Source organism: Alexandromys fortis, unplaced genomic scaffold (genome assembly GCF_014885135.2).
Source record: "Alexandromys fortis isolate MF-2015 unplaced genomic scaffold, M_Fortis_MF-2015_v1.1 scaffold_45, whole genome shotgun sequence".
Taxonomy (NCBI): Eukaryota; Metazoa; Chordata; class Mammalia; order Rodentia; family Cricetidae; genus Alexandromys; species Alexandromys fortis.
This window is the reverse complement of record NW_026067926.1, coordinates 11510794-11525796: the sequence shown is the minus strand read 5'-3', so window position 1 is coordinate 11525796 and position 15003 is coordinate 11510794. Positions and strand designations below refer to the sequence as shown.

Below are 15003 nucleotides of genomic sequence, written 5' to 3'. Positions count from 1 at the left end.
GGCAATGTCTAGGAACAAAGTTCAAGTCAGGGTAACAATGTCTCAAGACTAACAGTGGAGGATGAGAAACAGAAGCGGAGCACAATCCTGCGATCAAACACTCATGAGGCTGAGGCAGGAGGACCTTAAGGTGCAAGCTAGCCTGAGCTATATAAAGAGGCCACCTAACCCCTATACAGCTGACAAACAGGTAAGTACCAAGTTAGGATGCTAAAAGAACAATCCCAGCATACTTTAGTGTCTTTAGATCCATGAAAACATATACACTCTCTTCTCAGGGTTGCAACCACAAGCCCCAAAACTTAACGCTCTCATTTTTTTTGGTTCCTCTCTTTGTTTTCTACAACTTGGAGCTGAACCCGGGGCCTAGCAAATGCTGAGCACATGCGCTTTAACTTTCCTGAGAGGGCAGCAGAGAGAGCAACTTGTGCCATCCAACTCACTGAAACAATGGACCGAAAAGAATTAAAATTTCCTCTGGGAATCTCAGGTTGGGAGAAGAGAAAGTCTGGAGGCGTGGTGTCAGTCAGAAGAGGAGTGTGCGGCCCAGGATGAGAGTTCACATGATTCCAACATTGTCAGACCATCTGAAAGGACAGGTTGGAACTGACGACCACATCCCGACCAGGCCTTCGTAGCTACACATGCCTCTTTCCTTCTATTTAAACCCGAACCTCATGGCAGTACCCCAAAGACAGACTTGGGGATCACTGGTCCCTTTTATTTGTTCTTCTTCCCAATGCCATATTCAGTAAATTTACTTTCTCTGCTTTTTACCATTGCTTGTCTCTTCAGTTGGTGTATGAGGGACAACAGGCAAAGCCTTGCTTGTTTGTGTTGTTGGAGACCAGGCTTGGACCCTAGAATAATAACACTACTAGCACTAAGCTATGCCTCAGTCCCGTCATTTCTTAAAATCAGTTCCAAATTACTCTAGTTTCTCCAACTCTAATGAAATCGAGACTCATCGGCTAAGTACCTCATGGGAAAGGGGGGAGGATGGGGCGGAGGTGGGAACGGAGAACACTGAAAATAATGGACTACATTATGGATTAAGGAAAAACTAATATTTTGTTTTGGAAGAACATCAAGATACTGAATTGCCACAAATAAGGTGATCACTGACTTCCTCAGTCATGGCTATGCTGAGTGGTTTGATTTGCTGGCATTTTATTTACTCCGAAAACCCTAAGCACTCTGTTATGCTCCCTTGTCAAATGGGAAATTGGGACCTAGAAAAGCCAAGAAACTAGACCAAAGACATCAACTAGTCAGGACACAGAAGAACCGTAGAATTACAAAGAGGTGGAGATCTGTCCAACCAAACTCGGTGCTTTATAGAGATGAATTCAAAGCCCTAAAGGAAAGATGGGAGTTGAAGAGACCCCCACACACACTACCTGGGCTGGAAGAAGCTCAGATACCCAACTCTCTGCCCTTCACTCCATGTCAAAATCATGTTCTAACCAGAGGTTACTCACCACTTAGGTATTCTAGTCACCAACGGAACGTACCATGTTTTTCAAAAAAAGTCTGAGCAGCCAGGCGGGGTACAGACCTGTAATGCTAGTTACCTGAGATGCTGAAGCAGCAGCATCAGTAGTTCAAGGCTAGCCTGGGCTACAGAGCTCAAGACTATCCTACGAATCTTAGCAAGATTCAATATTAAAATAATAATGTTTTAAAGGGATGTGACCAATGGTACAACACTGCCAAGATCCTGGTTTTGATCCCCAGCAGCTGGTGAGGTAGGTGGTGGGAACAGTTGGAAGTGGGGAGAAAACAAGAGAAACTGGAAGGCCATCTACACAGGCACGCCCCTTTTATGAGGGAGGAGGATTGTGAGTGTGGTATGGGTGTGTGTCTATGTGCATGTAGATATAGATGATAAATTCTGACTTTAGATCCATAATCTAAGGTTGAAAGAGTAATGGCTGTAGCCTTCCAATGAACCGCACATTGTCCGAAACCCTGGGTATGCTAATTCAGTTGACTTTCACGGCTGTATAACTTTATTACCCCCGCTTAGGGATGACTGGAAGCCAAAGCACAGACAGGTTAAGTAACTTACATCACTGCTCAGAGGAGTGGCGGAGTCTCCACACAGGTGCTGTGCCTCCTTCCTCCTCACCAAGTCAACCTCAGAGCCTATGTTCCTGTTTCACGAGCACCAAAAGCCCCAAGTCACACGAGCCTCCCCCACTCCCAGCTCCCCACACATCTGCCTCCTCTTTCCAGTCTGGCCTGTGACTCCCCACCCTCATCACTGTCCCACTCACAAGGTACTAGGGATCAAAGGCAGGACTTCCCCAACCTGGGACAAACCACTCTATACTGAGCTACATCCCCAGCCCCACGATGTATTTTTAAAAAGACTTATTTATTTACTGTACATTGGGGTTTTTCCTGCATGTTTGTCTGTGTGAGGGTGTCAGATCCCCTGGAACTAGAATTACAGACAGTGGTGAACTGCCATGTGAGTGCTGGGAATTGAACCCACGTCCTTTGGTTATGAGCAGCCAGTGCTCTTAACCACTGAGCATCCCCAGCCCCCACAGTGTATTTTTTTTTAAAAAGCCTTCCCACGTCGACTTTTTCAAATCTGAATTCCCTTTGCATCTAAACATCTCACATGCTTACAGAAATGGCTGCTATGAACAGAGTACAGTCTGCGTGCTCAATACGATGCTAAGATCTTCCTTCTAATGGAAAAGTTAAAAAGGATGTGTACGAAGACCTATTTAACAAGAAAATTGAGACTCAAAAAAGGCTGAATATTTTGGGTGTCATTTTAATAACCGATAAAGAAAAGGCAGACCGCTCAAGTCTGGGATTCTAAGCTCACTCCTGGTCCTTATCTGTACCATCACCACACAGGTCTTTACTCACTAGGTCTCACTTTAGAGCCCTGAGGGAGTAGTCAACAAATGGACTGCGAAGGACACAAGGAAACAGTGATTACTTGGAGTGTAAGAGTTTCTAACACTATTTCTCAAATACCTTAACTTATGGAAGCATTCACGGTCAGATAGTCCCTCCCTCAGAAAACGTAAATGCTTCCAGTTTAAATCTTCTAAGCAATAATATCCAAGAGTTCTGGAACCCAGGATTGTCCTCTGGCTTCTGGCTTCTGGACTCCCTCCAACCAAAGGCGTCAGAGAGAGTTAGCTGTGACTTGTTTTGCTTTGTAGTCATTCAGAAGGCTCTCTTGGCCCCAGGCAAATAGCAACTCGCTAAAAAGTCTGCCTAAAGTCGGGTAAACTTAAAGCAATCTCAACTTCTCAATTGGCCTGACCCCCACCGCCATCGCGAGCCAGACTGTCACCTCACCGCTCAAGACATAAAACACTCTCTCGGAATACAAAGGTTTGAGCAACACATTTTAATTCCATGGACTATCACAGGAGCGATTACTGGATTACTTACTGTTCCTTCCCTCGATATGAAAGCTGACAACCACACTTAGGTTATGGAACTGAGAATCTTAATGACACTATAAACATTATAGCTTATAACAAAACAAAATTGACTATTCAACTGTACCTATTCAACAAATGTATGAAACAGGAGAGGAAAAAAATATTTTGTTACCCGCACTCTTTGACACAGTAAAAATACCTTCTTTGTTACTTAGCAGGGTACCTGTGCTCTCCCAACATATGCCACGCCTTTCAGGATGACAAAAGCAAAGAGATCTACAGTTGCTTTTAAAAACAAAAAAGAAAAAAAATCACTCGGACCTCTTAACCAAGAATAAAGTCTAAGGATGAATTTCACCTCCCTTTTCTTTGACACAATTCGACTTTTCTCCTCCAGCAACCAAAGAAGGCGGGGGGAGGGGAGGTGAAGGGGGGGGCGGGGGCTGCAATACAGAACTCACACTCCTCTCCTAGCTGGGTTCAACCCAAACTTCACCTAAGCTCGAAGCAGGCAGGCACCGGGAATTCCAAGGAAATGGTCTCGCCCCTATCAAAGCACAGTTTTAACTTCCTCGAAACCATTATTTCCCTAGGGCACGATCAAACACTCCTACCCGGACGTACCACCTAAGAGACTACTTGTAAGAGAAGCGCAAACACACACAAAGAGAAAACACTGTTGGGAGCCGGCGGCGCGGAGCCGCAGCCAAGTAGCCTGGGCTATCGAGGCCACCGAGGCAGGCACTGGGTCCCCGCTCCGGCTCTGGGGCAGGAAGCCCCGGCTCCTCCGCGCGGCTGCTCCCCGCGGGCTCCCGCCCCGACCGCAGCGATAAGGTGGAACTGCGCTTCCCACCCGGCCAGCTCCGCCCTCCGGGCCACATTCCTGAGAAGCCCGAGTCCCCGGACGCCGCGCCGGGCGCCTGGCGGGCAGCAGCGCGGCGCCGTGGCCGCAGGGCAGGAGAGCAGCACTGGCTCCTCACTGTTCCTGCTCTGCCCTCGCAGCCGCGCGCCCTGGCCCCGCGCAAACCGCACCCGCGCGCACCGCACGCGCCGGAGCCCCGCACCCGCGCGCCCCGGGCGGGGTCGCCACGGCCACAGGTAGCGCCACCCCGTCGCCGCCAGCCCGCAGGCCCGCTCCAGGCACCTGGATGAACTGGATGGTGAGCGCCGACTTGCCCACGCCGCCGCCGCCGACCACCACGAGCCGGTACTTCTCCTGGCCGGAGCCGTCGCGCCAGCCGGCCGCGGCCATCGGGACGCCCCGAGCCCAGCCCGGCCGCCGCGCGCCCTAGGCCCGGCTCCGGGGACGAGTGCGGCCGGCTGGGCTACAGGCGGTAGGGTGCGAAGGACCCGTGGGTAGCCTGAAGGGCCGCGGAGTGCAATCCCCCGGAACGGCTGGGAGTTGCCCGAGACACGGGGGAGCCGGGAAGGCGCCGGGGCAGAGGACGCAGCGGCCAGGGAGCGCGCTCCTCTCCGCGTTTCTGCAGCGAAGCCGAACGCAGCCGCCAGCACCGCTACAAATGGCCGTCTGGGGGCCGGGCTGCGGGGCTGGGGTGCTACATATGCATGAGGGGGCGGGGCCAGCCGCGCCCGCCCTGGCTGAAGCTCCGGAGCGCCCTAGGCTGCCGACCCCGCGAACCTGCCTCCTGGAGCACGGCTCCGAGGCAGAGAGAGAAACCGGGAAGACTCACGGTGGTAACAGTAATTGCATAAGTCAGGGATCGTGTTCATGAAAGAAACAGCCTGTGTCGGCGGGGATAGAAAAAATAGAACTGTTGTCATATTTACTCAACTCTCTACCCTGTTTTCGGAATGCAGATGGTCTGTCTGTATTAAAAAATAAAAAGTACAAGTCAGTGATTGAGGAAGATGAGAATTGTCACGGTAACTAAACATGTGATGGATGGACTAGTAGCAGTGAGAACAGGTAGGTAGTGATTGAATTTGTATGCGGCCACAAAACCTGTCGACAGATTTGGGGTGCAGATCTCCATCTCCGTTCCTGTTTATGTGTGGAAAATGTATGGTAACTGCATAACTGCATATGAGGGTCGTGAGAAATTTGCAGGCAGTGACATGCCAGAACAGCGTTCTTTCCGAGCACAGCTTCTGCGCACACGATCACGTCCTCGGAGTCCAGTTGGGGAGGCAGCGGGGACAAAAGGCACCTTGTGAGGCATAATAAGGGCAACAACTACCCAGCCCTGTGAGGTCCGAGGTGCACTCACCCCAGAGCTGGCCAGCCAAAGGCTTTCTGAAAGCTCTGATGAGCAATCTTGTAAACATATGAGTGGCTGGAAGACACCATTCCAGGGAAAGAGAACTCTGTTGGGCTGCACATAGTGGCCTTTAGTCCCAGTATTCCGGAAGCAGGAGCAGGCAGATCTCTGTAAGCTCAAAGAATTCCAGGCCAGCCTGATCTATGTAGTGAGTTCCAGGCCGGAGCCACACAGTGAGACCTGGTCTGAAAAGAAAGGAGGAATGAAAGAAAGAAAAGAAAACCAGCTAGCTATGCAGAAGCCAGAGCTGACAAGGGCCGTGTTCTGTTGTGTGGTTTTGAATTTGCCGAGGGGAGTTTACAAGCTAGCGGTTATAAATAGGAACTCATTGTATGTGCGTCAGCTTAGTTGAATACGGTAGGAACAGATCTCTCTGTAGAGGCACTGTAAGGTTAAGGCTGTGGTTCTCAATCTGTGGGTCGTGACCCCTTTCTCAGGGATTGCCTAAAACCATCTGCATATCTATGAGATACTTACAGTACGACTCACAACCATAGCAAAAAATACAGTTATGAAATAGCAATGAAAATAACCTTATGGTTGGGATTGTAATAAAGGGTCTCAGCATTGGGGAGGTTAAGAACCACTAGGTTAAGGCCATAGTCTCAGGGGGTAGACTAGATCAAATCCCTTCTCTTCTAATGGCCTGGTGATGGGAACTTAACCTCTGTGCCTCAGCTTCCTTTCCTCTTAAATAAGGGCACTGAGCCAGTGGATGGCTCAGAGAATAACAGCACAAGCCTAAAGACCTGGTCTCTGGAACCCACACTGGAAGGAGAGAACCAATTCCCAAAAGTTCTTCTCTGTTTTCCACATGTGTGCTGTGGCATGCACATACCTTCGCTCACTTACATACATCACATACACATACACACATAACACACACACATATTATATACACAGGGGAATGTAGCAATAAAACATTGCTGCTATGGGGTAAGCATGGTGGTTTTACAATATGGTTTCAAGTTCTTAAACACACTAGAGCTTTCATGAAGTCAGTAGAATGCGGTGGAAGAGATGCAGATGGCTTCCGAGGCCACAGTAGAAAAGACCACAGAGCTTTTACCTCTCTCTTGGGATTCCTGCTTTGAGAAAAACCAGGTGAAAATTGATTATCATAAGATGCCCATGTATACACACCAGCCAAAAATGCTCCTGAATCCGGAAGGAGGGAGCCAGCCCAAAAGAAGGAGAAGTACATGGGGAGGGCAGTGTAAGAGAGGGGCAAATTTGAACAAAGTGTTATAGCACATGTATGTGGAAATGCCGTGGTGAAACTTACCTCTTGCTTTGTAGCTATCTTTTAATTTAATTTAAGAGCACAGAAAAATGTGGAGCATTGTTGTCTGAGGTTTCTGTCTATAATAACTCCCCAAGCTCTCTCAGGCTTTTAAATAGATTTGGTCAGACACACATTGGCACGCCATTCTGTTGCAAGGAACCACTTGTTTGTCCCAGCCACCCGTCTAGCTTACACCCAAAATAAACGCACAGAAACTGTATTAATCAAATCACTGCTTGGCCCATTAGCTCTAGTTTCTTATTGGTTAATTCTTACATCTTAGTTTAACCCATTTCTATTCATCTGTATATAGCCACGTGGCAGTGGCTTACCCGGTAAAATTCCCAGCATCCGTCTACGGCAGATCCATGGTGTCTCTCTCTGACTCTGCCTCCTTTCTCCCAGTATGCCATTTAGTTTTCCCCACCTACTAAGTTCTGTCCTATCAACAGGCCCAAAGCAGTTTCTTTATTCATTAACCAATGAAAGCAACACATTGACAGAAGGACCTCCCACGCCATGTAACAGAGCTTGGTGGTACATGACTTTAATCCCAGCATTCAGGAGGCAGAGGTGGGTGGGTATCTATGAATTTAAGGCCCATCTGTTCCACATATTGAGATCCAGACCAGCCAAGGCTACAAAGCGGGACCCTGTCTCTAAAAAGAAAAAAAAGGGGGAAAGGGAGCTCAGGGGTTAAGATCATTTGCTGCTCTTGCAGAGGACCCAAGTTTGACTCCCAGCACCCACATCAGCCAGCACACAAACTGCCTTTAACTCCAACTCCAAGGGATCCCATGTCGCATGCTCTCCCTCTTGCAGCCTCTACAGGCACTTCCACAATATGGCATACACATCGATAGAAATATTTTTAAAACAGAGAAAAAATGAGTCAGGCAGTGGTGGTGCACACCTTTAATCCCAGCACTTGGGAGGCAGAGGCAGGCGGATCTCTATGAGTTCGAGGTCAGCCTGGTCTACAAGAGCTAGTTCCAGGACAGGCTCCAATGCTACAGAGAAACCCTATCTTGAAAAACCCAAATAAATAAAAACACAAAAAATGAAATAAAGTATACAGGGGTCACCTCCTTCCCTAGATCACCAGCATTGTCTTCAGCCATCTAAGACATCCAGGACAACCATCCCAGTGCAGACTTCTGAAAAATGCAGCTCCTGCTGGCCTCTGAACGTGGACTCCAGGAGAGATTGCCCAGCCCCACTCTGCCTTAACTCCTGACCCATAAAGTCACAAGAAAAAAAAAAAAAACAAAATTATGACCTATGTGTTCCGTGTGTGGGGGGTGTGTGTGTGTGACACAGACAGAGAGAGAGAGCTGGAAAGAGACTTCAGGGCCTCTTGCATACAGCGTAAGTATTTTGACAATGACACACATCTTCAATCCACACAGCTTTTTATTTTTAATTTTTCAGATTATTTTATTTTTTGCATATGAATGTTTTGCTTGCATCTATTTCTGTGCACCAAGTGTATGCCTGGTGCCCACAGAAGTCAGAAGGTGTTGGATCCCCTGGAATGGGAGCTGCCATGTGTAGGTGCTGAGAATCAAACCTGGGTCCTCTGTAAGAACAAGAAAAACTCTTCTATAATTCCTAACCATTCTTTAGCCTCGTTCCTCCCCCCCCCACCCCACCATGGGATCTTATTATGTAGCTCACACTGGGATCACAGTGGCAGAGCACCATGCAGGACTCAAGCAGAATCTTTTAAAGATTTGTCTCACGCCTGGCAGTGGTGGCACACATCTTTAATCCCAACACTCCAGAGGCAAAGGCAGGCAGATCTCTGAGATCGAGGCCAGTCTGGTCTACAGAGTGAGTTCCTTGACAGCCAGGGCAACACAGAGAAACCCTGTCTCAACAACAGCAACAACAAAAAGAAAAATTTGTTTCACAGATGTAAGACATGAAGAAATTACTACTCATACGAAAAGAGGAAGCCAAGACAGAGAAGAAGGGAGCGAGGGAGGGAGAGGCAGGAAGAAGGAGGAACCTGCACCAAAGGAGTGCGGAGAAGGAGTCTGTGATGATTGCCATGGATGCTTCTCCTGTGTGCCTGACCCTGCAGCTGCCCATGTGTGCCATAATGATCCCTGCATGTGGCTGGTATCCAACATGGAAGCCATGCCAGCAAACCCATCCTGTAGACTGCTTCCCAGCTTCCATTTTCTCTTCCCCTTTCAAATAGTGCAGTGCTCCAATATTCTGGGGACTAGGATCCAAATCCCACACCGGATGCTGGGCACTCAGCCAGGACCTGATCCTATACATACATACTATGGTTAAGTTTAATTTGTAAGTTCGGTATTAGTGAGAGATCAATAATAACCAATGGCCAACATTATAATGTGAGGTCCGAATACCTCTGCCTACCAAGTGCTGGGATTAAAGGCGTGTGCCACCACTGCCCGACTACTGTCTCCACTTCTTAAACACTGAGCCTACTACCGTGTCCGTGTAGTTAAAGGAAGGTTAGATGACAAAAGCCAGACCCATCAAGGACAGAGTCAATTGCAAAATCAAACTACAAGGTAAAGAGTACATGCTGTAACCCCAGCACTCTGGACAGAGGCGCGAGGATCAAGAGTTTAAGGCCATTGTTTGGTTGCATATTGAGTTTGAGGCCAGCCTAGGTTATGTGAGACATTGCCTCAAAATAAAATAAATAATAAATTAATAAAACAAAGCAAACTGGGCTTGGTGACATAGTCCTCCAGCCCTGAAGAAGCAGAGGCAGGTGATCTCTGTTAGTTTAAGGCCAGCCTGGTTTACATAGCAAGTTCCAGGACAACTTGAGCTACATGATGAGACCCTATCTCAAAACAACAATTAAAAGCAAGGAACTTAGAGAGATGGTTCAGCAGTGAAGAACACTTGTTACTCTTGCAGAGGACCGGGGTTCCGTTCTCAGCACCTACAGGGTAGCTCACAAACATCTATAACTCCAGTTCCAAAGGATCTGACACTATTTGGGCTTCCATGGGTACTGCATGCCTGTGAAACACATACATATATGCAGGCAAAACACTCATACACATTGTCTCAGTGACGGTTTCTTTCTATTGATGTGACACCATAACCAGAGCAATTCTTATAAAGGAAAACATTTAACTGGGGCTGGCTTACAGTTCAGAGGCTTAGTCCATTGTCATCATGGCAGGAACCATGGTGGCACACAGGCAGACGTGATACTGGAGAAGTGGCTGAAAATTCTACATCTGGATTGGCAGGGAGCAGGAAGAGCAAGCACTGGGCCTGGCTTGAGCTTCTGAAACTTCAAAGCCCACAGCCACTGACACACTTCCTCCAACAAGGCATTGTCAACGCCAACAAAGCCACAGGACCTAATCCTTTCTATTAATGCCATTCCCTATGATCCTATGGGGGCCATTTCCATTCAAACTACCACACACATAAAATTAAAAAATAAATAAATAAATAAACCTTACAAAGAAAAGAAAATGTGTGCCGGATGGTGGCATGTGTCTTTAATCCCAGCACTCAGGAGGTAGAGGCAGGTGGATCTCTGGGAGTTCTAGGCCAGCCTGGTCTACAAAAATTAGTTCTGGGAAAGGCTGAATAGCTACAGCGAAATCCTGTCTTAAAAGAGAAAAAAAAGTATATCCACACAAAAACTTGTATATGATCACTCATAACAGCATCATTTATAAGAACTAAAATAATAGAAACAGCCCAATTGTCCTTCAGTAAACAAGTAAATGAACAAATGTGTTTTCATACAGCAGAATGTTACTTGAAAATAAAGTGGATTGAAGACCTAATATATTTTACAGTTATGAGCAAGAATATAGACACAAAAGATCATATGCTGTCTGATTTAATTTTTATGAAAAGTCCAGGATAGGCAAATTTAGAGACAAAAAGTTGACCGTGACTGCCAGTCAGTCAACAGTGAGTGAAAAGAGTAGAGGCAGGGTGTCTATTTGGGGTGATGAAAATATTCTGAAATTAAATATGGATGTTGACTATACAACTTTGCATATATACTGAAAACCACTTACTATGTATGTTAGTCAACTTCACATCAACATGATAAAAATACTTAGAAAACAATGAAAGAGGCCATGTTGATTTTAGCTCATGGTTTCAAAGGTTTCAGTTCATAGTCTGAAAGCCCCAATGCTTTGGGTCTGGGGTGAGTTGTTGGTAGCAAGGAAGGAGAGAGAGATATAGGAAGAAGTCAAACAAAAACAATATCAAAAGTATTTCAATAAATTGCAGGCCAAGGAATACCTACTGGCCAAATGCTGTCCTGCATTTGTCTGCTGACTTCTCTCAAACAACCAGATAGCCGTTCTATCCAGTCCAAGCTTAAAAGCCACAGTGGAGAGCCTGCTCAAGCTTGGAGGTGTCACATTGTTTACTGTGGGTTTGTCTGGAGCACTGGCCTGGGGCAAAGTGCTCAGAGCTGAGTCAGGAGACCCACGTCCTAATCCTAATATCGTTTAACAATGAGCTTGGTGATGGTGGTTGAGAAATTCCCTCTGTAGGCACAGAATTTCCCTCTGCAAGGTATGGGGGTGAGAAGGGCCTTTGAGATGTTTATCATTTTTTCTAAGTTCTAGGTCCTTCTCATAAAAACTCAAGTACTCCTCTATTATCTCTCATAGCCCAGGGACCACCACACCTGGCAAGCACTTTCTTTACGGTCACGTGAAGCCTTGCCATTGAGTCCTTTTCACAGTGGCTTTGTTGGGACCTGGCTTCACTCACAGTTTACTCATTTGGAGTGTTTTAATGTTATTTCTTGTTACTGTAGATTAAACCCAGAGATTGCACAATCAAAGCATGGACTCTGCTGCTGAGTGCTACGCCAGCCCCTGAAGTGTTCTAGAACAGTATTATGGGGGCTGGAAAGATGGCTCAGAGCTAGGAGGCCTTACTGCTCTTCTAGGGGATCCAAGTTTGGTTCCCAGCACTCATATTGGGTGTTCACAACTGCCTGTAACTCCAGTTCCAAAGAAATCAATGCCCTCTTCTGTGGGAAACTGTACACATGTGGCAAACACGCATGCACACACGCACGCATGTACACACACAACTAAATAAATACATACATAAAATGATTATGTTTGGATATGAAGTGTCCTGACCCCAGCTGCCAAAAAAAGAGGAGGGGGAGGGAGGGAAGGAAGGAAGGAAGGAAGGAAGGAAGGAAGGAAGGAAGGAAGGAAGGAAGGAAGGAAGGAAGGAAGAAGGCTCATGTATTGTGTGGTCCAGCTCATAGGATTATTGAGGTGATTAGATCACAAAGCCTACAATCAAATAAATGGATAAAGTCACTGACAGGACCATGGTGTGATAGCATTATTAGGTGATGATAGAAGGTACTGGAAGAGGGGCCTGTTAGAGGAAGAAGGCCCTGGGGGTGTGCCTGTGAGTACAGACATCCAGGGAAGTCAGCAAAGGGCCTTAGATTCCCTGGTGCTGGAGTTACAGGAAGTAGTGAGCTTGCTGACGTGGGTGCTCCATTCCTCTATAAAAACAGTATGCGTTCTTAACTACTAAGCCATTCCTCCACCTCCAGCCTCCATTTTGGTGGGGTTGTTGTTATTGCTGTAGCTATTTTGAGACAGGGTCTCACTATGTTACCTTGACTGGACTAGAACTCACTATATAGACCAGGCTGGCTTCAAACTCTGATTCCGCAGTGCTAAGATTAAAGGTATGTGCCAACAAACCCAGTCCATTTTAGTGTTTTTAATATGAAGAAACTAGGCTTCACCTCTAGACCTGCTGAGTGAGAATTTCTGGGGTTGGGAGTCTAGAATCTGAATTTGTTTACTTAAATATCCAAAGTGATTCTTGCCGGGAGGTGGTGGCACATGTCTTTTATCCCAGCAACTGAGAAGCAGAGGCAGGCAGATCTTTGTGAGTTAGAGGCTAGCCTGGTCTATAGAGCTGGTACTAAGAAACTGTGAGACCTATTGGAGCAGTGGAGGTCATCAGTGTCCAGTTTTTACTTCAGGACAAACAATTACCCCCTCGCCTGGATGCTGATTACCCAACACCATCAAAATCCACTACTGACCAAACCACAGCCCTGACCCATCCCAGAGCAATGATCTAAGGGTAGAATGGGCAGGGAAGCACCGAAACCAAGATTCCCCTGATCTCATCCACCACTGAGTCAGACAGAGGCCAGGCCTGGTGACCAAAGCCAGCCAGGCGCTGCTTCCCTGCGTCAGGAAGCCGGCAGTCCTTATCCTGGTGGCTGGAAGGAGAAGGAGCAGATTCCTCTCATTTCCTTAATGGGCTACTGCTTTTTATGTGAATGAATGGCTGAGCACGAAACAGCCCAGCAGGAGCTGCGTGCATCGGAGATGAGGCAGAAGCACAAATCTATTCCTTGTTTAAAGATCACCCTGCTAAGAATAGAAACTGAAACACACGCTCAGGCGTGTGCACATACAGCTCTGAGGAAGGGCACGAGCAAGTGGAGAAACCCCTGGCTTCGTAGAAGAGGGTCTGAGATCACAGAACCTCCCAACAGGACAGGCAGCCAGCAACCATTCTCTCTGGAGCTTGTCTGTTACAGGAGAAACGAAGGCCCTGAAAGGTAGTACCCAGCATGGCCTGGGGAGTAGCACACACTGGACTCCAGGTTGCTGTCTCTCAGTTTCAAGCACATCTCTTGGAAGCCACCAGCTCAGAAGGCTGACCAGGGCTGATATGGCATCATACTTCCAGGACTTGGTGCCAGAAGTATTAAGAAAGAGCATCCAATATCACCCCTGTGCCTAGAACATGCTACACTAGTCAACAGTGACACATTCCCAACCAGCACCACCACATTTGCAAAAAAACAAAAACAACAACAAAAAAATTTGTTTCTCTGTGTAGCCCTGGCTGTCCTGGAACTAGCTCTGTAGATCAGTCTGGCCTTGAACTCACAGAGCTTCACCTACTTCTGCCTCCAGAGTGCTGGGAACAAAGGCTTGTGCCACCACTGCCTGGCACGTAGTTATTTTTAAAAGTTGAAAACTAGGTGTCCAATAACAAGAATTTGGTCAAAGGTCACTTTCGTGGCACATACTTGTGATTCCAGTACTCAGAAAGCTGGAGAAGGAAGGCTGTTATGAATCTGAGCCCAGCCTGGGGCGCAGAGTGAATTTCAAGGCAGTTTGGGCAGAGTGAGAGCCCTTTCTTCAAAAAGAAGAGGGGGAAGGAAAAGAGGAATTGGGGAGTAGACGAGTGAAATTATAGCCATCATACAGAATGTTCCACATCCATTAAAAAACAGATCTGGGTTGGAGGAAAGACTCAGCAGAGAAGAGCATCCCTCAGTCCCTTCTAGGGGACCCGGGTTCAGTTCTCAGCATACACATGGTTCACACTCAGCTCACACTCAGTTCACAACTGAGTGAAAAGAAGAAATAAAAAAGAAGGACATGACCACTCCTAAGGGTTGAGGGGAAGGATTATGGGAGATAAAAGGAAGCACACAGGAGATGGAGGGTGAGCATAGCTGGAAGCATCTGGAAGGGTCCAGAGTGAACATAGCTAGACTGCACTGGACCTTGTGAGGGGAGGGAAGACAGACATAAAGCCAGGAGACCAGGAGATAGAGGGGCAAAAGGGTAGAAAGGGTAAAAGGACCAGCGTAGCCAAAAACAGCTGGATTATATAGGGAAGAGCAGCTGGAGGAAGCGCAGCCCAACCCTCCTGAGTTGGAGAGTCAGGGCAAGTGTTCGAGTATGCCAGTAAGGAGAACCCTGTAAAGGTAGGGACTGAGGGATGCTGAGAGAACCTGACAGTCAGTGTCCACTTTGATATGTTAAACATGCACCTCAGACATTTTTCCAGGGTTTGATGTCTAATAATGACCATCTATAACTCCAGTTCCAGGGGATCTAACTGCCTCTTCTGACCTCATAGAGCACAGACATACATGCAGGCAAAACACACATACAAAAGGAAGGAGGAAAGGAAGAAAGGGAGGGAGAGAGAGAGAGAGAGAGAGAGAGAGAGAGAGAGAGGG

The 15003-nt window shown here is 47.3% G+C and overlaps 2 protein-coding genes across 6 annotated transcripts in view; both read right to left on the bottom strand.

Moving 5' to 3' along the window:
* Nucleotides 1-5192, bottom strand: part of Rras2 (RAS related 2) — a 70309-nt gene extending 65117 nt beyond the window's left edge. The window contains exon 1 of the mRNA XM_050143165.1: nucleotides 4564-5192. Within this exon, the coding sequence (XP_049999122.1) occupies nucleotides 4564-4671 (108 nt within the window). The 5' untranslated portion in view covers nucleotides 4672-5192. The remainder of the gene's footprint in view (nucleotides 1-4563) is intronic.
* Nucleotides 1-15003, bottom strand: part of Cyp2r1 (cytochrome P450 family 2 subfamily R member 1) — a 700872-nt gene that overhangs the window by 253800 nt on the left and 432069 nt on the right. The window lies entirely within an intron of this gene.